Source organism: Jatropha curcas, chromosome 2 (genome assembly GCF_041381405.1).
Source record: "Jatropha curcas cultivar XTBG-Jc1 chromosome 2, XTBG_Jcur_1.0, whole genome shotgun sequence".
Lineage (NCBI taxonomy): Eukaryota > Viridiplantae > Streptophyta > Magnoliopsida > Malpighiales > Euphorbiaceae > Jatropha > Jatropha curcas.
The window spans coordinates 1,275,319-1,300,737 of NC_143152.1; the positions used below are offsets into that span (position 1 = coordinate 1,275,319).

The 25,419-nt window shown below is 34.1% G+C and overlaps 4 protein-coding genes across 5 annotated transcripts; 1 reads left to right on the plus strand and 3 right to left on the minus strand.

Moving 5' to 3' along the window:
• Positions 1 to 302: 302 nt before the first annotated feature.
• On the plus strand, positions 303 to 5,398 carry LOC105642322 (cactus-binding carboxy-terminal, cactin). Its single transcript, XM_012227130.4, has 13 exons — positions 303 to 674; positions 767 to 858; positions 1,004 to 1,103; positions 2,198 to 2,269; positions 2,438 to 2,500; positions 2,614 to 2,754; positions 3,181 to 3,276; positions 3,611 to 3,895; positions 3,986 to 4,124; positions 4,213 to 4,352; positions 4,439 to 4,615; positions 4,723 to 4,989; positions 5,072 to 5,398. Exons 1-13 carry the CDS (start codon positions 381 to 383, stop codon positions 5,189 to 5,191), a joined length of 1,986 nt encoding a protein of 661 aa, XP_012082520.1. The 5' UTR covers positions 303 to 380; the 3' UTR covers positions 5,192 to 5,398.
• A 1,083-nt stretch (positions 5,399 to 6,481) lies between these two features.
• Positions 6,482 to 9,296, minus strand: LOC105642323 (wall-associated receptor kinase-like 20). Its single transcript, XM_012227131.4, is given in 2 exon segments — positions 6,482 to 7,001; positions 7,003 to 9,296. Coding segments are annotated over 2 exon segments (1,926 nt in total). The 5' UTR covers positions 8,896 to 9,296; the 3' UTR covers positions 6,482 to 6,968.
• Positions 9,297 to 10,169: 873 nt separating this feature from the next.
• LOC105642324 (FKBP-like peptidyl-prolyl cis-trans isomerase family protein) lies at positions 10,170 to 14,571 on the minus strand. 2 transcript variants are annotated; one of them, XM_089717925.1, is made up of 10 exons: positions 14,314 to 14,571; positions 14,097 to 14,225; positions 13,733 to 13,788; positions 13,492 to 13,547; positions 12,993 to 13,044; positions 12,702 to 12,776; positions 12,483 to 12,572; positions 11,945 to 12,022; positions 10,682 to 10,722; positions 10,170 to 10,553 (listed from the first exon to the last, which is right to left on the minus strand). In XM_089717925.1, exons 1-10 carry the CDS (start codon positions 14,390 to 14,392, stop codon positions 10,526 to 10,528), a joined length of 684 nt encoding a protein of 227 aa, XP_089574051.1. In that variant the 5' UTR covers positions 14,393 to 14,571; the 3' UTR covers positions 10,170 to 10,525. The 2 variants fall into 2 exon arrangements, with proteins under 2 accessions (XP_089574051.1, XP_012082522.1); XM_012227132.4 differs by having other exon boundaries at positions 12,987 to 13,044; positions 14,314 to 14,569.
• Positions 14,572 to 14,798: 227 nt separating this feature from the next.
• LOC105642326 (CHUP1-like protein) lies at positions 14,799 to 16,619 on the minus strand. The gene is made up of 2 exons (XM_012227133.4): positions 15,575 to 16,619; positions 14,799 to 15,485 (listed from the first exon to the last, which is right to left on the minus strand). The coding sequence occupies exons 1-2, from the start codon at positions 16,379 to 16,381 to the stop codon at positions 15,003 to 15,005; spliced, it is 1,290 nt and encodes a 429-aa protein (XP_012082523.1). The 5' UTR covers positions 16,382 to 16,619; the 3' UTR covers positions 14,799 to 15,002.
• Between the last annotated feature and the right edge of the window lie 8,800 nt (positions 16,620 to 25,419).

Consider the following 25,419-nt stretch of genomic DNA (forward strand, 5'->3'; position numbering starts at 1 on the left):
AAATAATTTAACGAATTTCAATAATTTCTTTAAGAATTGTAAAATATTCAATTAGGTAAATAAACAAATTAGTAATAGGAATAAATTAAAAATAGACTTCTAATGTTTTTGAACGAGGTTTAGTAGTTGTTATATAATTTAAATTTATTATTTTTATATTTGTGAATTTTGATTTTTTTTAAAAAAAATGAAATAATTAGATTTGTACTCAATTAATTACTTAGTAAATTAATAATCTTAAATTTCTTTGAAATTTTGATTGAAAATAGAACTTCGACCAAGGTTCGGTTTGAAATCAAAACCGAAACCAGAAACTCGGAGCTTTCTCTCGCATTACAGAAGACGCATAATCACGAAGAAAGCTCCTGTCTCTCTCACAAATGGGGAGTAACAAGAACAAGGATACGTCGTCGTCCTCGAAACGAAGGAGAAGAAAATCTGACGACTCAGACTCGGACTCAGACTCCTACGAGTCAGATAGTCATGACTTATCACCAAGGAGAAGAAGAAGTTCTAGCAAACGCCGAGAGCGGAGTCGAAGCCGAAGGAACCGAAGTTATGACGAAAGCGATAGTAGCGGTAGCGATGATCGTGGGCGGAAGAAGAAGAGCTCGTCAAGGAAGATTACAGAGGAAGAAATCGCCGAATATCTCGCGAAGAAAGCTCAACGAAAGGTAACATTTGCATTCCTCTAAATTATGTTTGTTTTTTCGTAATTTCTAGGGTTTTTTTTTTTTTGTTTACTGGTTTTTGATTTTTCTTTCAGGCTATGAAAGTTGCAAAGAAATTGAAGGCGCAATCTGTTTCTGGATATTCTAATGATTCAAATCCTTTTGGCGATAATCATCTAAGCGAGAAGTAAGTAGTTTCAACCTCAATTTGAACTCGCACTATTATGAATTTAATCAAGTTAGTAATAATGCTTTTAACTATACTAAATTGCAAATTAGGGGCTTGAAAAGTTAATTATTGTTGAATGGAACTGAAATTATCTGTGTTGCAGATTTGTTTGGCGGAAGAAGATTGAACGAGATGTCATCCAAGGCGTGCCGCTTGACATGTTTTCGGTTAAAGCTGAAAAGCAGAAACAGAGAGAGAGGATGGTACGGATATATTGAATTGGTTGATTGTGGTTTTTCATTCATTTTCTACAATTATTGGGTTCTAAATAAGCCATGTAACTGATTGAGGTTGCATTCTATTATCTGATAAGATATTGCTATAGTGCTTTTTTTTTTTTTTTTTTTTTTTTGAAGAAAAGATTTTATTCATAGTGATTAAACATAAGTGATTGTTTCTCAAGAATTTTTTTGGTGGATACCATAAAAGTTTGTGAAATTCATTTACAAATCAAATATTTATGTTATGGTATAAATGAAAGTTTATTTGAAATTCCACATTTTAATTCTTTGGAATCAGTTGTGCTTGGACTTAATTCTACCAATTTGGTAGAATTTGCAAATGAATTCTGAACTTAAAAGGAATATAACTACTAAAGCTAATAAATCCCAAGTACAAGCTAGTAAAGCTACATATTTAGAGTGAATTCTACTGCAGACTCAAACGTGAAAATTCATTTCCAAATGAAATGAATTCTATATGGATTTATTCCAAACACTCTAAATTAAGCTTTTAATGTTGCACTGTTTTCCTGATGTATTTAGTCTTTAAATATTATGAAATAGATAATGTGGTTGGTTTATCCACTTCTAACAACCTTAATCAGTAAGTTGTTTCAGTACTGCTATAATTCAATCTGGTCATGTTTTTACTGCTTGTTTACCAGTGTGCATATAGTTTGTATCATGAGGCTTGGTACTATTTCAGTACAGAGATCATGCCTCAGAGACTTGGCAAAAAAATAGACTTACAAATAATGGCAGTTCATGCTGACAAATTTATGTCAGTTGACAACAATAAATTCTATTGGTTGTTGAACAAGGTGTTTGTGTATGTGTTTGGCTGGTTATATTAAGTTTATCGTCTGTAGATAGCATCTGTTAGTCAGTGATCGCCTATATGTAATATCTGTGTGTTGGATGATTTTCTTATTTCTTGTCATGTCCCTATCATGGCTCTTCAACTATGGGGGATCATCTATGGCAATGAGTATGGTGTATCTGTGCTCTTGAAACACACTGGATCCTAGTGATGTCATACTTCATATGATCTCAAATGCTTCAATTTTATCATGCAGGCAGAGATTGAAAAGGTGAAAAAGAGAAGAGAGGAAAGGGCACTTGAAAAGGCACAACATGAGGAAGAAATGGTAAGCAAACCTGTGGTAAAGCAAAAATTTTATTATTAGAATCTGTTGGCTAAAAAAATTAATCTGTCTTGAAACTAGCAAAACTAATTCTTAATGATGTATTATGATCTCCGTTAGTAGTTGATGTTTGGATGTATTTTGGTTTATCAACTGTATTTCTTTCTGTAGGCATTGTTGGCTAGAGAACGTGCAAGGGCTGAGTTCCAAGATTGGGAAAAGAAAGAAGAGGAGGTACATTGCTAGCATTTCATTTCTACTTCACTTTTTCGTTTTTTAGTCATCCCTGCTTTGCCATTTTTCTGTTATTTGTTAGTATAAGATGCTAATGAAAGTTCAATCTACAGTTTCACTTTGATCAGAGCAAAATCAGGTCACGTATCAGACTGTGTGAAGGGCGAGTGAAACCTATAGATATTTTGTCTAAGCACCTTAATGTGTCTGATGATTTGGATATAGAAATAAATGAACCATACATGGTTTTCAAGGTAAATGTGGAATACATATTTTTTTCTTCTTTGTGCAGTTTATTGCCTTTCCTCCTTTGCTACAATGAATGACCAGTGATAGCAATTTTGATTATTATGTGGTAGCTATTGTTCTTCTATTTGTTTTTAGTTATGATTATGATTAAAGCTTACTTTAGCTGACACTAACTTGTAAAGATAATTATCTTGCAAGAATGTCCCCCATCAAGCTGTATCTAAGTTTTGTAGAACAAAGTTTTTAATTTATTGATGAATTATTAGGTGATTAATTGTTTTTAGCTGGCTAGATATGGGAAACTGGTTTTTTCTGTCCAATCCAGTTATTTACACAATTATACATTTGCATAGACTACTTTCAGATTTGAGTAAATGTGTTAAATATTTTCTTCCAATTATTCACTCTGGCGCTTTTGGTGCATCATGCAGGGTTTGACGGTAAAAGAGATGGAAGAGCTTCGTGATGACATAAAAATGCATCTGGATATGGATAGGGCAACTCAGACACACATTGATTATTGGGAGGTACTATTGTTTTCCCTTTCTTCACTTGTTTTCATTGATGTTACTATAGTTCTTCATTCAAGTTGTAATGTGAAATATCATATTTGACTTTTTCCCCCCTGCCCCTCTTTCTCCGCATTCTCTTTCTCATGTTCAAATGCCTGCACAGATTTCCATGTTGCAAGCTTGATCTGTTAGATATACTTGACTAAGTTCTCAGTTTAATTGATCAGAAGATACCACCTGAACATTTATGAATAGCTCGTTGGAGAGCTGTGGCATTTGTTTGAAATTGTTGATGTTGTTCTAGAATTAAATAACGGCTGGACACTAATTTAACGTGCAATTTCAACAGGCACTTTTGGTGGTTTCTAATTGGGAGCTAGCTGAAGCTCGGAAAAAGGATGCACTCGATCGGGCTAGGGTGCGTGGAGAAGAGCCTCCTGCAGAGTTGCTTGCAGAAGAAAGGGGTCTGCATTCTAGTATTGAAACAGATGTTAGGAATCTCTTGGAAGGGAAATCTTCCAGTGAGCTTGAGGCATTACAGTCCCAAATTGAGTCACAGATGAGCTCTGGCACCGCGAAGGTAGTTGAGTATTGGGAGGCTCTTCTCAAACGACTTCAGATCTACAAGGCAAAGGTACTTTTTACTTGAATTTCCAATGTACATTGCTGTAATCGCAGAGTTGTTTATAGGTGTTGTCCTTACATTGAATTGGTGCAATTACAGGCTTGTTTGAAGGAAATTCATGCTAAGATGTTACGCAAGCATTTGCAGCGCCTTGAGCCACCTTTAGAAGGTCATGATAAGCTGGAAAGTGATCAAAGTGTGAGGCCTATAGAGGAGGACAGTGAACATGATATCAAAGGTATGTGCTCTTTATTGTTTTTGTGAAATGCTGGTTTCTTTTTACATAGTTGGACCAAGCTTTGGTTAACCTTGTTTGGATTGTATAGATGCCGAAACATTCTCTCCAGAGCCTATGCCAATGGAAGAGACTCATGAGGCAGAAGAAGCAGGGTCATTTTCTCCTGAATTGCTACATGGCGAAGATGATGAAGAAGCAATTGATCCTGAAGAAGATAGAGCCATGCTGGTAAATATTGTAACAGCCCCAATGTTGAGCATGCAAGTGCAAAACATGCTTCTTGGTTGGATGCTGACATTTTTTATTATTAATAGGAAACAAAACGAATGGCTGTGCGAGAGGAACAGCAAAAACGAATTCAAGAAGCCATGGCATCAAAGCCACCTCCACCAGATGAGAACTTTGAAATGAAAGCCATGAAAGCTATGGGTGCCATGGAGGAAGGTGATGCAGTATTTGGATCTGGTGCTGAAGTAAATCTGGATTCGCAGGTACCTAATTTTGACTGTTTACCTGCATTTTAAAAGAGGGACCGTTCTGTTGTGATTTGTCTTTAGAGTTGTCTTCAGCTATCCTAACACGTTGATGTGGTTGCCAGGTATATTGGTGGCATGATAAGTACCGACCAAGAAAGCCGAAGTATTTCAACCGTGTTCATACTGGATATGAATGGAACAAATACAATCAGACTCACTATGATCACGACAATCCACCGCCAAAGATTGTGCAAGGATATAAATTCAACATCTTCTACCCAGACCTTGTTGACAAGACAAAGGCTCCCACTTATACCATTGAAAAGGATGGAAACAGTGATGAGACCTGCATTATAAGATTTCATGCTGGGCCACCTTATGAAGATATAGTAAGTTCTTAATATCAAATAGCAATTATGCCTCATTATTTATGTACTTCTTATCATTTGCTGACATGTAATGGTATTACAGGCATTCCGGATTGTAAACAAAGAATGGGAATACTCTCATAAGAAAGGATTCAAGTGCACGTTTGAACGTGGAATTTTACACGTTTACTTCAACTTCAAACGCTATCGCTACCGGAGATAAACCTTCGTTAATTTTGTGGTTTTGTTCTCTACTGTAAATTACTCCATGAAATTGTATGAAACAGTCGCTTGATTCAGAGCTTGTTATAACATTTTTATTTTACATAGATACAAAAGAGAAACCTTGTTTAGTGAACACGGGAACAAATAAATTTGTTACCAATAATTTTATTTGAGGTTAATTACAAAGACGTCGAAGATTAATTTAGAGTTGAAAGGAAAACTAATTAATCAGCTGGGCCCTATTGATTTTAACTTTTTTTTTTTTTTTTTGACATATTTTTATGCTCGGGCTAAGGTGGTATTTAGGTTTTTGGTGGAACATGATTGCTTTCTTCTTGCAATTTACTTTTTAATTTCAATTTTACTATTGATAAAGGGACAGACTAAGCACATCGTCCCCGATGGGAAGGGGAAACCATATGGTAAAACAACAGTAATGTACTCAAACTCTCGAAGTATTGTCTAGGGTATGAAATTAAAAATTACAAACGTTGTGTTTGGAATGAAATTTAGGATTTTAACATGTTTTAAATTCATATTCATTGATTTCACTAAAAAATTACTTTGAAAAATATAAACTCAATCCCAACCAAATCCAATAGCCATTATTATAGTTGCCGCACTTGAGAAAATGTGGAGGAATAGAAGCATTATTGCAGGAGCCAAGAACCATCACTAAAATATTTCATATTGCTTTTTGACTAATCCCATTCCTAAAAGTTTCTTTTTATCTTAATCTTTGTGTAAAATAACAGTCTCTTCTAATGGTATGTGTTTGTGTTTTATTGCAACTAAATCCTAATGGGTCAATTTTGTACTCAGCAAAATCACATTGCACTGTTATCTTGTTCTTACTATTTTCATCCATTCACCAGTTCAAAACTTCAAATTCATTATTTCTTGGTTACAAACAGAGTTTCCTTTGGCCAATGGAATCCATTTAGTGACACAATTTAAAAATTTTGTTAAAATTATAATACCCTTGTGCTGAAAGATTTTCCCATCTTTTCAAGACTCCAAGAAGCACATTTACAGCACAACACAAAAACATCTTTAAGCCTTATAGATGGCCTGAGTAAAAATATACAAACATAAAAGCTTTCTGCCACTGAAATAATTTGTAGCAAAGACCACACTTAAACATAAAAGCTTTCTACCATTAAAATTAATTTGTCATTGCCAAATTGGCTAATAAACTAGAGAAGAAAACAGGAAACGTAAAATAAAGAAAGGAAGGCTCCCCACTTAGATTTGTGGTGGAAGAATATGCCGTAAAAATCACAATAAGTGCACTTTGATGTTGATCTGCATCATTTGAGTAACACCCACATACATAGATCATAGATCACATATTATTACAGAATATGGAAGGAAAGAAAACCAAAAGAAAGGGAGAAAAAGAAAATCCAGTAATGCTTTTCCCATTTCAAAAAAGATGACTTGCTTTTTCTACACGGCTAGCAATTCTTACTAAATTCCAACAGATTCCAATTACCACATTCCAGAAATTCCTAATCTTTTGGATCAGTTCATACTTTCTGCACAAAGTAAAGAATCTCATTCCAACCTTTCTTGCTCGTTTTCCATCCACTCACATCCATTCGGAATCTCCTTAGCTTCTATTGGCTACACAAGATTAGAGTCCTTGGTCCCATCATTTCAACAGCTTTTCCATATTCGCAACTCCTACTTTGCTACTTGAATATTCAAAGACCATAATCATCCATGACATAATATTTTAACTGTTAATTACTCTGGAAAACATCATAGGTTATTCATATACTATCACTGCTAACCTCATTTGAGACCTTAATTTTCTTGATCTACCATCTGAATTATGCATTCAAGTCGTTGAACTACATCTTTCATGGTAGGTCTATCTACTTTCCTCTCCCGCAGACAAGCTAAGGCAAGCTCCGAGAAGAGCTTTATGCTTGTTAGTATATTATCTGAGGGATTCTTACTGAGTAGCTGCTGATCTGTGACTTCCATGATAGCACCATTTTTTGCTTGTTGGCTCACATAAATAGCTAGGTTGACATGGTCTTCATCTCGTAAGAAGTCGATGGCTTTCTGGGAAGTTAAAAGCTCAAGCAACACAACTCCATAACTATACACATCACTTTTATCAGTTAACTGGTAGTTGCAGTAATATTCGGGATCCAAGTACCCTAACGTACCTTGAGCACAAGCTGAGGCATGGCTCAGCCCTGGCTGTGCCAGTCTGGAGAGACCAAAATCTGCAACTTTGGCATTGTTGTCATCGTCCAGCAGTATATTTGTTGACTTTACATCTCTGTGGTAAATGGGACTGTATGCTCCAGAATGCAAATAAGCCAATGCTTCAGCAGTTTGCAGAGCTATTCTAAGCCGTGTCCTCCAATCCAGAAAGGTAGAAGACTTGCCGTGTAAATGGTCATAGAGTGTTCCATTAGAAATGTACTCATAGATCATCAAAGGCTGCTCGCCTTCAACACAACAACCCAAGATTCTAACCAAGTTCTTGTGATTGACTTGAGTAAGTATTCCAACTTCATTGAGTATTTGTTGGGTGCTTTTGACATCTCCTACTTTTGCAGACTTAATAGCCACCACAGTTCCATCTTGAAGCTCACCTTTATAGACTTCTCCAAAACCACCACTCCCCAAAACCCTGTCTTTGGAGAAATTATTTGTAGCTTTCTTTACTTCTTTCAACTGGAACATCCTTGCTGTTTTCCCACCATTGCTTGATCTTAACATGTCTTCTCTTGCTTTGGCAAGCTTCGCTTGTTTAGCACTTGTCGAGAACTTGTGTAAAATAAGTACAACAATTAATGCAGCTACAGAGACAAAGAAGACTACCCCTATCGAGACCTTTAAACCGAGGATAGCCTTCCTTTTATACTTCTTTTTCTGGCAACTTCCCCGAATATGGTTCCATTGGTAGCCCCTATTGCAAAGGCAACGAAATAGGCCTTTTGTATCAGCAGGTAAACATTTTGAAGCTCCAGAGCAATCAAGCTGTGTCCTACAAATTGGTTCAAATGGAGAAGCCCATTGAATTTCCAGCCCCTCTTCCCATTGACTTGCAGGCTTTTCTGGATCCAAATTAATGATGCTTCTAAATGCTTTACAACCTGAATTATGAAGTCTTATCTTATATGCAGAAGGCATTCCACCTGCAATGAAGGTGCAGCAGGGGTCAAGACTGCTGGCACACTGGAGTGATCGATTTTTGTCAACATGTCCGGAGCTATCCAAGTAACTGTGACAAAGACTAGAAGGAGTGCAATTGAGAGGAGAGACAAAAAGCCGGGGTGAACAGTTGAAGAGGAAGATTGTGTTTGATGAAGTGACATTAAAAGGGAGTGTCGCGTTTAACCAAAGGCCCTCACTCACCTGCATGTCTTGAGTAACACATGTGCCAAACACCCATGGTGATGGTTGCACAACCATGCGTTGAAATGAGGCCATAATTTTAAGTACAAGGTAAGAACTTCCATTCACAGTATCAAAATAAAGTTTATGAGATTGGGGATCACAACGGAGATGATAGTTTGGGTCACCACAATTGGGACTTGTGCTTAGAGGATATGGAACTTCAAAAGCGCCACAGTTTGGGCAGGTCTTCTGGGGAAAACAATAGCGGCTAAAAAGAAGTATAAAACAAATATGGCAATGAAGGGAATACATTTTTGGAGTAGGTTTAGTTGTGATCATCTTGCTTGCGCAAGAGGAAGATCAGTGGAGAGTAGTGGCGCGGAGAGGAATGTAGCTGGGGTATATAAAAGCCTAGAAGAAGAGAATAAAGTGGATGAATGATAATAATATGGAAAGTGGTTGCAGGAATCTATCTGAAAGTCTCAACCTTTCGGCATTTATTGGATTGGTGGATTCCTCTTGTATGAGGTTCTCAAGCATGGAATTTCTAGCCTTGTCCTCTATGTAAGAGAAGCTCTTTGAAGAAAAAGCTAGGTATTGTCTTGTGGCTCTTCAAAGTCTGCCCTTTGCACTACCACCATTTCGATTTCCTTTCCTCTAATAAACTTACATGTGGATGGCACACCCAAGGGTTACTATAATTGGCAAAAGGTGTCGTGGGATCCTCCAAAATGTGGGACCCACACACATTTGAAAAAGAAAAAGAAAATAAATTAGTTTTTTGTTTGTTGGAAAAAAAAAAAATAAAAAGTAAAAAAGTTGGCAGAGGTTGGCAACTCACACACGGCTCTCACATTACCTCTCTCCTATAAATAGGAGAGGATTGCTTCATTTGATACACAACCAACCGAGAGAACCATCTCAGCGTTAGAGAGTTTTTTAGTTTTAAGAATGGGTTCTTAAAACTAAGGGTTTAGAAAATAGTGAAGATTATCGGGGTGTTTTTGGAAACACTTGTGAGTGCCACTATTTGTATTACTCTCTTTGTAAGCCTATTATTTTTAACAGTAGAAGAAATATTCGAACTTGAATGGGCCAAATTTCATACTCTAATGTTCCGTGGACGTAGCCCTAAACAGTTGAGGGTGAACCACGTAAATTTCTCGGTGTTCTTATTTTTTATCTGACATTTACGGAAATTATTTAATTTTTACAGTAGTTATTATTTCTGGTGGATTCGATCGTCAATATCTAATACGAAATTATTGGAGGTATATGTGGTAATAGTAATTTTATTTTACTTTTACCGCAGGCATTTTTCCGCGGGCCCCACTCGGGATCAGTATAATCCGAACAAAAAGCATGCACAAAGATAATGTGCAATTAAACATAAAATAGCATCTCTTTGTTAATCACAAAACAATTAATAAAGAGCATAGAATTTTAGATAAAGACATATAGAAAAAGGTACACCGAAAAAAATGAAGAGAAAGAAAAAGAAGAGACCGATGAAGATAATAGAAGAAATAAGTCAAATGCACCATAACCAGAAGGAAATGGATAATATATTTGTCATCCTCATCTTCTTCTGATCACTTTAAAGTTCTCAAGGATAAATGAACTGAACATCTTTCAGATTTAAAATATTTGAGATATGTACTATGACATTAACATTCTAACTCTTTTACACTCAATAATGAGTAGCATGAAGCTACATGCCAAGGAATAGGAGAAAACTCATAAAAGAGTATACAATTGTAGAATAAGGTAGAAAGTAGTATTCATGAAGTTTGTAAACACACTTACAATGATATCAGGAATGTGCTATCATTCTAAGCGTGCAGGTTTCCTTGCCTTCAAGTGCCTACAACTGAAAATATGTTCGTGGTAAAGTTTGGATCAGGACAGCTATCTGGTTGTCCTATATGGCTCTTGGCTTCTACTTGCTTCATCCCGGTTAACAATTGCATTAACCTTCAATAATTTTTACACTGGACCTGCAAAATGAATTAATGGCTTAGACTAACTGCCTAAGTGATGTCAAAAATTATAGTATGCTAGGAAATAGAATATGACATTTCCCGGCTCAATCAGGAATGATAACCATTTGGGCTTCTATACTTACCCAAATGGGTTTTGTTTGATGGCCAGCAGTTCAACATCTAACTGCATTTCAAAGACATAATAATTACATAAATCAGATATCAACCAAAAGGAAATAGCAAATGGTTGTGCCAGAAAAATCTGGACAAAGACAGATAACTCAATCATGCAACATCTAGGAATGGACAAAAACTTCATTTCCCTTAGTTAAATGCGATTAAGGAAACAAAACACTGGCTCGTGAGTGAGAAAAAACCCTTTGGAACAAGGAGACTATAAAAATATTTTGAAGTTCCTGGACCATTTCGTATCATTTAAATTAAAAGATATCTTGTCATAAGATAGAAGCTTGATGGAAGTTGATTAAGTCACCCTTTTACAGAAAATCATATTATAAGCCAGCCTTTTTATAGAATTGACCAAGTTGAAAATGCAGCTGTAGACTGAAAGGAGCAAATAACATGAGCAAAGATACAGAAATGGCTATTTCTGGACAGACAAAAGAATGATTTGCATTTTATCAAATTACTAGAACATAATTGATTGAGATGAAAAGTGGTGATAAATATAAGACTGTTATGCCAACTTTAACTGCATAAATATTTCTTCGAAAAATTAAAGCCATAGCGATCCCATCTTTTATTATTAATACTGAACTAAAGGAATGTCAGATGCCAGGATATGAAAAAGGTTGCATTGCTCAATTAAAAGATAACATTAAATTGGCAACCAATAAAGAGTTCTCTGACAAGAGAGACCTTCAAAGAATCAATTTTACAGTTGCAACTTGTACCCCAGATTCAAGTGACTACTAACTATGAATGAATTGTTTAGAATTCTTCTCTGCTATAGATGCACAATGCTCCTTTTCAACTAAATTCTAGAAAATAAGTGGCAGAAAAGAAACCATAATAAGATGTTGGCGCTCCTATATATGATTTGTTATCACAATAAGAAATTGAGTTTTCAGCATTCTCTTTCTTTTCTATGGCTTGCTTTAGGAATCAAGCATTGAACAACTAAATTCAATAAGATGACATGCAAATGACTGCTGCAGAAAAAGAATGGAAGCTATCAACTTAATAATTTTTAAATAGTAAATCATTTAACTAGCCAAACATCATTTGTTATGACTCAGATGCTGCTTTTATTTCACTAATTTATGAGTTGCGGGTGATCAAATTACCTTCAGATACATAAAGAACCAAAGGTCCATTTATTTTCCAGGTGAAATTTAAATATATCTTTTATCTTAATAAAGCAAAGGAAAGCATAAACCATTTACCTCTATTATTGCATTTGGAGGAATTTCCTGAACTCCCTTACTTCCATATGCTAGCTCAGGAGGAACTATTAATAAGCGCTGCAAGATAGTTATTATTCAAGTATGTTATTCACTTTTAAGTTTGCTATCAATTTTGAGTCAATATTAAATTTGGCGGTCATCGAAGTTAGCTTACTTTTGACAGAGAAAGCAATAAAATTCCACCAACTCCCTTAACTATGGTTTTCTCAACTCCCTTACAGTTCTTGCCATACAATTGTATGGAACAAAAATGTCAACCACAAATCATTGAGACTAGCATATATTTATTTTTCCTTGGAAGCTTACAGTTCAGAGGATATATCTACATGATTGCTACGGGCCAAAAGAGCAATTTCTTTAACTCGCACAATTCTTTTTTCCTTAACTTGTAAAATTTTCATTAATGAATTACCAAATCCCAAATGACTGCTTGATCTCTGAATAACTCCCATTTATATCATACACAGTATTCTCAATGCAAAATACCAGCAATATATATATCAGAAATTACTCTCACCTGCCCTCCTACACGCATTCCTTCAACGCCAAGGTCCAATCCTTTAAGGACTGTTCCCCTCTCTGATTGGCCCACATCAAATCCATAAGGCTACAAGAATTCGACAAAGGGAAAGAACTTAGAGAATTTATATCAGAAGATGACTGAGATGTTGATGCTATACAAAAACAGGTGCCTATTAAACATGTTTGTAAGTGCACCACTATAGTGTAGATTTACCGTTCCACCTCCAACACCCATTCCTTGTCTGCTAGTCATGAATGTGATTCCCTTCCATTTGGCAACATAGTGGACCTAAAACAAATATAATTGCATTAGCCATGTTTGGATATTATAAGGTAAGGTAACATACAACCACAAATACATGATATTGTGATATTTGAGTAAGGAAAGAAGTTGTAAGTTATTTCTTGGATTCATAATGCAAAAAATTCCATTGAAAGATGTTTGACAATTTGACTTGGGATGACTTAAAAAGCTGAAATTTATACACCACAACCATACTGCAACCCTGGATCCCTTCTCAGCCTTGAGTCCACCTCCAACTTTCAAATCATAGTACCTGAAGAATTTCTTCATCAGAAATTGCAGAATCATTGTTTACAAGGAAAGATAGGTGCATAAAACATAAATAAATATTCTACACTTGAAATTATATATCAGCAGCAAGCAGAACAAAAGCTTGTTAGATAAAAGTAAGACCAATTTATCCAGTACCATCATATGTTGATTTATAAAAATCTTAACAATTTCTAGCCGAAAATTAGTCTTTAAAGTAACAAAAAAAAAAAAAAAAATCTGCAATTGTATCGTCTAAGCTCTAGTTTTCTTTTTTAATTTATCAAAAAGCCAGAACTAGTCAAGATACAATGCTTCACCTATTTGTAAGATTTCATAGAAGGTGAGCTACTCTTTAATGTTTGGAACAAAAGGAATCATAATGAAAATGTTTAAACCAGAATTAAAACTAAACACACAGTATGAAGGACAGTGAATTGTATGTACTAACTTCAGACCATTGGGGAGGGTTGTGAATTCACTCTCTGGTATTTTTGATGCTCTCAGCTGCAAGGAATCAAAAGATTTGCAACATTAGTAACCAATTTTAATTCACTAAATATCTAGTGAGCCAAAATCAAATGTAATATAATACAATAAAATGCATTTTGATTATATTACATTATGTTCCATTATCACTCAGCAAACGTGGCCTAACATTAAACAGATCACCTCAAAGAAGAAGGACTTACAGCTCTTCTACTTGTGCTAGCAGCCTCAGCCACATCACAGGCACGAATTCCAGCAGCTGAGTTACAATTAAAACATGTACACTAATGAAACTGAGATAATGAATTAAGTTAAAGAAAAAAAATAACACAAAGCCACAGGTAATAGGACAATAGGATTATTAATAATCACATAATATAAAAATTATTCCAAATATTCAAACTTTCCACAAAATGAATTCTTTTCAAATGCAATTCTAGTAATAAATTTCAAGACCCAGTTGGCCAAAGTGGAGTAATTCAATGCCATGGAAAAAAGAAAAGGAACGTACTTTAGACATAAGCATAAGCAAAATAGAAAGGCAAAAAGTATGTATAATAAACTAACCGGTTGCAAGTAAAGTAGCAATCAGTGCCCTCCTTCCTTCCAGTGAGGTTGGTTCCATAATCTCGTCAGAGGAAGACAATGTGCAGCGACATGGCATTACATCTAAACTCCGGATAAATGATCTCCTCCCTTCAATTCAAAACAAATTGTTAGCTTTTTAGTGAATCCCAAAATATGCTTATGCATAATATAAAAGAGAAGGAGAAAGATTAATTACTTCTAATGGCAGTGAAGAGGAGAGGCTTGTGGATGAGATAAGGATTGTATTGATGGCAGGAGAAGAGGCAAAGTTCCATTGTTGGGTTGGTTAAGAGTGACAGTTAGGAAGTGAAAGAGAAAAGAGAAAATTAGTTGCTTTGCTCTATTTGGTTTTGCTAATCCTAGAGAAAGAGAGAGAGAGAGAGAGAGGAGGATAAGTTTGGTAATATCATCCACATATCAGCCATTTTAGGATGTATCTTTTGTTCAGAGACTGAATGAGGAAGGTCCAATTAGAAAGATGGGTCATACCAAGTATTAATATCTCATATTACCAAGTTTTGGCCCAAACAACAAATCATATCATTCAATTTCAATAAAAATACACTTTTTATTTATTTATTTAATTGCATATGGTATTGTTGGTCACTATTTGTTATTTGAGAATTAAAATTTTTAGTCATGTACTAACATATTCATGCCTTAATTCTTGGGAAACTATCATAGAGAAATAAGATCATATAATTATTATTAGCCCTAGAAGAAATATGATCCATTTAACATTATTAACCTCAGAAAGGAAGCAGTTTCACGTACTGCATGTTACTGTGTTAAACCTATTTACAGTAATTATTTTCATGGTGTTGAATGCATAAAGTACACTTTTTCTTATTTAAGAAACATAAACAGAATTAAAGAAATTCTTGATTAAGCACTAGAACAAGACCGTCTTGCATGAATAAAATGATCTTGCTCTGCCTCTTCTGAAACAGAAAACCTTCCAATGCATTTGATTTCTTGCTGTTCTTTCTCATCTGGCTTTAATTTCATATGGTGATCATTCCCTTCTACCCATCTTTTAATCTTATGAAGTAACTTTTTCCTTTTTGAACAACCTTGAGCTTGACTTCTTGTTCCCGCATCAACGAAGGATTCATTTCTTTTCTGCTCTAATCCATAATTGCTAATCTCCCCACCAGCTGCATCAAGTTCAAGTTCCAAACTTTGCTCTTTTTTCTCCTCCATTTGTTGTTCTTGTTCATTACTTCTCATCAACTCATGCCTTAAGCATGCATTAGTCCATCTTAAATAAGTAAGATCTGCATTTTCAGCTGCTCTGTCTCTTCGTAGTTGTTCTATCTCATTTACAATCTGTTTGTGATCTTCCATTGCTACACTTTCTGCATCAACCTGCAAAATAAGCAACCAAAAAAAGTATTTATTAAGATTATGCCAAAAAGACCTTTATTTAACTAGCAAGGAAAAATATAAAATTAGACCTTTGCTGTTGAATTTTCTGCAGCATTTAGTTTTATCAGAAGTCCATTCTTCTCCTCCTGCAATTGATTGACAATATCCTGCAATTCCCTAACTTCATCCTCCATTTTCTTAATAATAGTTGTTCTTGTTTCTAGTTCATCATAAAGTTTCAAGATTTCTCCTTCTGTTGCTTCAATCTTCAAGTTCTTTTCTCTTATAACACGCGATTGATCTTTCACTTTCCTTGAAATCCTCTTTGCTTTCCTTCGAAGAATCCCATTTTCCATTTTTGCAAATTGAAGTTGTTCAAGAATTCTTAAATACTCTAAAACAAGATTATGAACTCTTTCTTTATCTGCTTCAAATAATGAAATTTCCCTATCCAAGAATTCAACATGAGCACTTTCCAATACTAACATGTTCTTTATCTCAATTAATACAGATTCTTGCTTTTTCATTTCCTGATATTTAAGAAATTGTATTTCCAGGTCTCTCTCTCTCTCTTGCAGCTCTTCAATTTTTCTTTTAAAGCTTAATATTTCTCCTTCAGAACTGAAAAACTCATTAGAACTTGTGATAGTTTGCTCTTCATTTTCTTCTACAGAATTATTATTAACACCATGATCAAAATTTTCTTGATGATCTCTAAATTCCTGATCAGAACCAATGGTTTCTAAGGAACTTACCTTGGTTTGAACAGAAACTATACTTCTTCTTGATATTATCCTAGCAGAAACAATACCAGCAATAGATAGAACCAAAGGTATTCCAGCTTTCAAGAACAATGGCTTGATCATTGCCTCTGTCTTTGATGATGAGCTCTCCATGATTTCTTTTTTCAACAAGAACTGCTATAATCAGAAGAGCAAGAAACTCAATTATATTTGGTTAGTTGAAAATGGAATTTATGGCTTGTTTTTGTTGTATAAAAGAAAATTATTTTACTAAAATTTAAAAATGTTTCCAGGTTCTTTTTAACTTTAGGAGTTCATATGGCTTTTCCATTCTTTAGAGGGATAGTGGGATTGTATTGTAGCTTTTTGACTACTATTCTCAATTTATTTTTTATCATGGAATTTGGAATCTAATTCTTTTTTTGGTGGAATTAAGCTGCTTTGAAATGATGATGGTTCCCTTCAGACAACGCAATATTATGTTAATATTTTCAAATCAAATATACCTTGTCCATAGATTAATCTGTAGACCAAGCCCATAGATTAGCCTTCAAGTCAAATTTTTCTCTTGTTTCTTTTCCTTATGCCTAAAGAAAGAATATTATTAATATGAGTCGCCTCATTGAACATTAAATTTAATAGAGTAATAGCATAATAATGAATCTTATATATATATATATATATATATATATAAGTGTCCATGAAATTGTTTGATCATATAAAAATTATTAGCAATAAAAATTAATGAGTGATTTTTTTTTTAAAAAAAAAATTCATAGGAAGGCCCAATGGGATTGAATTGAATTATATGAAACAATATTGTCTCATATTTATATGAGATGGTCAAGAATGATTTCACGTCAAATGTCCAATTACTTACACGTTGGATCGTATTCTACTATTCTTGAACTTGAATGGGCCAAATTTAAGAGCCTATGCAAGCCCAAGCAAATAGAATTATCATATGGAGAACTTAGGCCCATTTTTCGAAATGGGCCGAATTGGATGGATATTGGACTTTGACTTAAGTCCAACATTTTCTTCTTTTTTTTTTTTTTTTTTTTTTTTTTTTTTTTTTTTTTTTTTTTTTTTTTTTGAGAAAGGAGTTAAGTCCATTACTTTACCATTAATAGGAGTTGGGTAAATTTATTTGATTTAAAAGATTTAAAATTAAAATTAGGAAAGTATGAAGTCTTAGAAACTTTACAAAATTTGGCCCCCAAGTCCTGAACATTTATTTGTTTATATTGAATTTTTTTTTCCATTTAACACTATTTTATGTACATGACTCGATATTGAGCTTTAAAGCCTTTGTAAAATACATGGTTATGTATAAAAAATAACACCAATTGCTTATTTCTAACAAGATAATTTTTACAATAAGATAATTTACAAATGTTTTAAAATTTACTAGGGGTGTGGAGCAACGGCCTCCGTTCCCCTAATTTTAAAAATTTTCTAAAATTTACTTTATAAAAATATAGAAAATGTTACTTTTTATTTATAAACTAATAAACTTTTTTAATTTGAATTTTTTTTTCGCTCTCCCTGTATATTTTTAATACTTCCGCCACTGAATTCCTGAGAAAAAGAAAGAGTCAGCTTTTCCCACGCATGCATGCTATTGTAATTGGTAGATTGCTTGCGTGTCAGGTAAGCAACTCCACGTTTTGCATAAGCATTTTAACAATAGGTTGCCTTGCATGATAGGTAGGAAATTTCTGGTTGCTAAATATTGTTTTAGTGTTTATAATGTGAGGAATATTAATTTTATGTATATATGAAATTAGAGGAAAAAAAGTGAAATTCTATTCTTATACATAAAATTAATTAATGTAGTATTTCTATGTCAAGTGAAGCATTTCACGTTTCTAGATTAAAGGAAATTAATCTTTCTGATCTATTAGTATTAATAAATTAATTTAGAAATGAATTTTTCTTATTTAGTGCGTTTATGTTAATTTAATTATATTTGAAAAACTTGGAATTAAAATTTTATTTATTTTTATTTATTGAAATACCCTTGACATAATAATTTATAAGAATAAATAATAAAATATTGATTATATTTATCTTATACAAAACAATAAATATACAGTACCAAAACTATGTGGGTCAAATATTATTTTATTTTAAACTTTATATTAAATATAAATTTTAATCATAAAATAGAAGGGTATGAAGAAAATGGTAATTTTTTTTTATAAATATTTTGAATTAAATTCATTTAGAAATTTCACGTTTATTTACGTTCAAAATATGTAGAATTAAAAATTCATAGAAGTGAACTTTTTTTTTTTTGGTTTCAAACATAAAAATTTGGTTCTTCTAAATAAGGATTTAGTGTTTACAATATCGGTAATAATAATATAAATATATATGAAATTAGAGAAAAAAAAAAAAGCGGAGGAAAAATGAAATTTCATGTATATAAAACATTCTATTATTTCTATGTTAGGTAAGGAAATCAAACTCAATCAAACTCCTTAAAGAAGAGTAATTTGAATTAATGTTTAACTCATTTTTTTCATCTTAAATTTGATTTAATTCTAAAGTCAAAGGTGAAATGAATTTAACCAAAATGAAATTATATACAAGGGTGAGTGTTCGGGTTGATTGAATCAAAATGAATTGAACCATCTCTGACCAAATAAATTTTAGACAAAAGCAAACCAAACTGAATAGCATATATAATATAGAATTAAAAAGTTAACTAGTTCAGTTTGATTTTGATTATTAAATTTGAAATAAAATCAATTTTGAACTTATTTTCCGAGCCAGTAATAGTTGAACCGAGTAAAAACAAAATTCAATCCCCTTTGTTAAAAATTAAAATTGAATTGATCATCTATAAATTAAACTAAATCGAATTAGATCAGTTCAGTTTAACTTTTTACATTTTTACTGAAATTTACTCACTCTTAATTATATAAAATCCACTCAATACTTTTTAATATTTATAAACGACATATAAATATTAAAAAAATTGTGTATTTAATATTAATTTCAATATTTATCTTAAAAAAGAAAAAGAAAAGAAAGTCCACCTATGGGTGGGTTGTGGTAAAAAGGAACATATTCAGAAGAATTACTTGATTTTCATTATTTTTACAATTGTGAATTGAATTTTGAAAACATAAATTACTTATTTTAATTAGTATGGAGAGGTTAAAATTGTCTTTTTGATTTAGAGTTCAATAAACAATTGAGTGGGTGGTGGTGGCTGTTGTCGTATATTCAACAAAGAATCAAACATTTTTAGGAAAATAATTTAATAGTAGCTATCAATAATTTATTCCTTCGTCTCTTTCACTGAATTTGTTAATACTGAATAGGCAGATGCATTCACCTCACTTGTTTTTCTTTTTTTTCCATAATAGACTTAAGCTATTAATTTGTTTTTGTTCACGTGATGCACGTGATAAAATTTTTGTGGAATAAGGCAAGTCACCAAATTAGGAATTTAATTTTTTCAGCAATACAATTAAAATAATTTTAAATATTATATTTTTAATAATTTACATTTCGCTATTTACTTAAAAATTATTACTTTTGTCTCTAAATTTTAATATTTATTCAACACTTTATTTCTTTTAATTTAAGTTGTATTTTTCATCAATGGTGTTACATGGATTGAAATTATTGATATTGAAAAATATAAATTTTGTATATCAAGGTAAATCTAATTTTTGTAATTAACTCAATATTTAATCATTTTTTTAATCAGCGATTGGAATATTAATTTTATTCAAAAAAGAATAGAGATAGAAAAAAAATTATCAAACCTGAGTAAAACTACACCCAAGCAAACAGGCTAATCTACCCACATCTGAGCTCAGAAAGACAAAAGAAAAAAAAAAAAAGAACAATAATAATAACAGACCTAGAAAATATTTATTTTAATCACTTAATCAGATTAAAGTAACAATAGATAATATTTATTTTCAAAAATATTTTAATTAATGTTGAGACCACACATGTGATGCACTTGCAACTCCAAAAGAATATATTTTGATTGATAAATAATAATGTGAACATCAAGTACAAATATACAATTAATTATTTATTTATCAATAATTGTTAGTTATTGACTGCAAAGTACAGAAGTGAAATATTAAATTCAAAAATTCTGAACACAACAGAATTTTACTATTTTTAATTGCAAAGGATTAGCACTCTAATCACAAAAAAATAATACAATGTGACTCTCGAGTCTCGATTTTTTTGTCTCACTTTACATATTTTGTTAGGATAATTTTTTATTATGACGGGCCGGATCCGGGTCTAGGGCAAAAACATTGTGGCCTATTTGGACCGTAGTACCCGGTTGGATTTGAACTTAGACATAGCATATGCAAGCTCGATCGAACCTGACTAATCCTTGCACTTGTAGGGCGGAGTAGTATTTGGTTCCATTTACAATTCGGTCAAACCGAATGTTTCACGTCCACGCACATGCAAATAACATTGGAATTCATATGAAGGCAAACTTAAACGGGTCATTTTCTGATTCACATCAAAAACTGCCCCAACAACGGCGAGGAGAGACAACAACCTAAGCTCTACCAAGGTGGAGGATGAGGACCATTATTTAGTGTTGGGATTCTAACTGATTTCGAGTGGGGCCCGCGAAAAAATACCGGTGGTAAAAGTAAAACAAAAATTATTATTACCACATATACCTCCAATAATTTTGTATTGGATATTAACGACCGAATCCACCAGAAATAATAACCACGGTAAAAATTAAATAATTACCGTAAATACCAGATGAAAAATAAGAACACCGAGATTTACGTAGTTCACCCTACAAGTGTTATGGGCTATGTCCACGGGACAAAAACTCCGAATAATTCTTCTACTAAAAATAGTAGGTACAAAAGAGATTACAAAAATAGTGGTACTTTAAGTGTTTTCCAAAACACCCCAAAAATTACAATCCTCACTATTTTCTCTCTTTCCCAATTTTGGGAACCTTTTCCTAAAATTTTCTACATTCAATTGTGTGTTCCTCTTCTATTTTGTTTTTGTACATAGTTTAGGAATATCCTTCTCCTAACCGAATGGATGCATTAATCATGCGTCCATTTTTCCTTCCTATTTTCTTCATTCAAACATGTGTGGGTCTCACACGTTTGAATCTCTTCTTTTTTTTTCTTTGACCAACAATAAAAACGTGTTGTTTTATTATTTTTTTTCAAATGTATGTGGGTCCCACATGTCGGAGGGACCCCACAACAATTCTCCCCCTTCCGACTACATGGTGGAACTCTCCGTTCTTGTCGCTTTGACACACACATTGCGTACATCAAACTTCCGACCGCTGAAAAATATGAAACATTTGACATATCTCATTTTTCTTTATCCGTTGATGGGTATGATTTCTTACTCAACTTGAAGTGAGCGGCAAGCGGAGTGCTTATTGGTTTAGCATTCTTCATATTGAACCTCTCTAGAACTCGTTCAATACATTTTTTCTGTGATAACCATAACCTGCAGGACTTTCTGTCTCGAATAATCTCCATTCCGAGAATTCGCCTTGTCGATCCCAAATCCTTCATGTCAAATGCTTTTGACAAATCACTCTTTAACTTGCTAATCATGTGTGCATCTGATCCAACGATTAGCATATCATCAACATATAAGAGAAGGATGATAAATTTACCATCAGCGAATTTCTGGACATATACACAAGGATCTGCATCTATCCTTTTGTATCCTTGATTCACCATGAAAGAATCAAACTTTTATACCATTATCGCGGTGCTTGTTTCAACCCGTACAAGCTCTTCTTCAAGCGACAAACCATATCCTTTTTTTCCCTTGACCTTGAAACCTTCTGGTTGTTCCATATAGATTTCTTCCTCTAGATCTCCATGCAAGAATGCAGTCTTTACATCAAGCTGCTCCAACTCAAGATTCAAACTGGCTACTAGACCTAGCACAACTCGAATAGAACTCATTTTCACAACTGGTGAAAAAATCTCATCAAAGTCAATACCTTTCTTTTGAGTAAAGCCTTTGACAACCAATTGAGCTTTGTATCTCACTAGGTTGCCATCATCTTTCTTCAGTTTGTACACCCATTTGTTCTTGAGTGTTCTCTTCCCTTTTGGAAGTTTCACCAACTCATATGTGTCATTCTTTTCAAAAAATTCATCTCTTTTTGCATGGCCTTTGTCCAACAATCTTTATCTTTGCAAGATTGCACATCTTGGAAGCTCTCTGGCTCCCCCTCATCAGTAATCAAAATGTAATCAGAACTAGGATACCTTGTAGATGGTTGGCATTCTCTAGTTGACCTTCTTAACTGAGGTTCAACTCCTTCTGGTGGAATGGGGTTCTCTAGCTCCCCCTGTTCAAACACCGTCTGCATCACTGTTATCATCTACAATTGTCTCTTGATCCCCTATGACTGGCTCTTCTTCTTCTCGTTCTGATTCTGGCATTCCTCCTCCTGTGGCATCATCTGTAGGAATGCTTCATGGTGTAATGTCAACAACACCATCACTTGTGGATTCTTCACAAGTTGTATCTGCCACGATCTCATTCTCTTGGAATACTACGTCTCGGCTCCGGACAATTTTCTTTTTCACTGGGTCCCACAACCTATAGCCAAACTCTTCGTCTCCATAACCAACAAAAGTGCAAGGAATTGACTTGTCACCAAGCTTTGATCTTTGCTCCTTTGGAACATGCATAAATGCCTTGCAGCCAATACCCTCAGATGAGAGTATGAAATATTTCTACCTATTTAGACCTTCTCCGGGATATCAAAATCCAGAGGTGCTGAAGGTAGTCAGTTGATTAGGTAAATAGTAGTATTGACAGCTTCTCCCCAAAATGGCTTAGGTAAGTTGGTCATTTTGAGCATGGATCTGACTCTCTCAACAATGGTGCGATTCATCTGTTCAGCAACGCCGTTGTGTTGAGGCGTACCGGGAATTGTCTTTTCATGCCTGATACTGTGCTGACTACAATAATATCTAAACTCCTTAGAGATATACTCACCACCATTATCCGTGCGCAAACACTTCAATGCCACTCCAGTGTCCCTTTCCACCATCGCATGGAATTACTGAAAGTGCTTGAATACTTGGTCTTTTGTGCGTAACAAATATATCCATGTTTTTCGTGAGAAATCATCAATGAAGGTTAGAAAATATTTACTTCCTCCAAGTGATTCTACCTCCATGGGACCACATACGTCAGAGTGTACAAACTCCAACTTGTTGTCTCTCCGTCTAAAGCTTTTCAAAAATGAGACACGATGTTGCTTCCCAAATAAACAATGATCACAAGGGTTTATTTTACCTTTGGCTAATTTATGAGGGACTTCTTAGCCAACATATTCAACCCTTTCTCACTAACGTGCGTTAGCCGCTTATGCCACAAATGTGGTGAAGCATCATCTACCACTGTATTCAGTTGTCCCGCGCATATTATTGCGTGCGTCTTATACAACGAGCAACATAATTTTCCTCTCGCCACCACCAAAGACCCTTTGGTGAGTTTTCAATTACCGTCACCTGTATGATGGTGATAGCCTTCCTTCTCCAGTACACTCACAGACAACAGGTTCAACAGAAGATCGGAAATATGTCTTACATTTTTAAGTGTTAATGTGCACCCGACACTTGTCTTTATGCAGATATCACCGATTCCCACCACTTGCGAGACACTATTATTTTCCATTTTAATAGCGCTAAAATCTCCTGCTTTATAAGTGAAAAAATATTACCTTTTTGGAACACAGTGGTATGAAGCACCAGAGTCTACTATTCGCTCGATATCTGCATCTCCAACATGACAGCAATCTGCATCATGAGTGACTAAAGTCACCTCACCATCTTCTCCTAAGACTGTAGCAGATGTATTTCTGTCATTCTCCTGTCTTCGATTTGCATGCTCCTGTTTGAGTAAATAACAATTTCTTTTGAGATGACCCTCCTTACCGCAATGGTAACATTTTCTCATCTCTCTGGACTTGGTTCTACCACTTGACTTTACATGCCCTCGACCTCTACTCTTGCTCCGGCCCCTATTCTCTGTGACAAGGGCTTGTGAACTGGTACTAGCAACATCTCTTCTTTGTAGTTCTTCATTGAATAATCTATTCTTTACTATAGACATTGTTATCGCACCATTTGGAGCTGAGTTACTCAATGATACCACAAGAGTATCCAAACTATCCGGTAGAGATCCCAACAGTAGGCATGCTTGCATCTCGTCATCTAAGGACATACTGCTAACTTCTAACTCAATTACGAGTCCTTCAAAATCGTTTAGGTGTTGTGTAATTGATCGTCCCTCTGACAGCTTCAAGTTCATGACTTTACGAATCATGAAGACTTTTCCTTGAGCATTTGTACCTCGTACATATTCTCTAATTTCTTCTAGAGAACGTGGAAATCTTTTTCATTTCTCACGTGATTGTACAGGCTAGCATCTATCCATCGGCGTATTGTACCCAATGTCTGCTTTTTTAATTTCTCCCACTGCTTTTGTTTCATTTCTTCCGGTTTTGCACCGTCACCTTCAATTAGATCGTACAGATCTTTGCAATTGAGGTAGTCCTCCATTCTGGATTTTCACATTGAATAATTCGAATTCGTCAATTTGATCATTGCCCCGTCATTAGCTATGTCGAATTCTGTATCTGACAAAAATTTACTATTCACGAAATTCACTATTCATGTGAATAGTAACTTTGTACAAAATTGACGGAATTTACCAACCAAAGGCTCTGATACCAGTTGTTGGGATTCTAACTGATCTCGAGTGGAGCCCGTGGAAAAATACCGGTGGTAAAAGTAAAATAAAATTACTATTACCACATATACCTCCAATAATTCTGTATTGGATATTGACGATCGAATCCACCAGAAATAACAACGGTAAAAATTAAATAATTACCGTAAATACCAGATGAAAAATAAGAACATCGAGATTTACGTGATTCACCCTTCAACTGTTATGGGCTATGTCCACGGGACAAAAACTCCAAATAATCTTCTACTAAAAATAGTAGGTACAAAAGAGATTACAAAAATAGTGGTACTGCAATTGTTTCCCAAAAATACCCCAAAAATTACAATCCTCACTATTTTTTCTCTTTCCCAATTTTAAGAACTTTTTCCTAAAATTTTCTACACTCAATTGTGTATTCCTCTTCTATTTTGTTTTTGTAC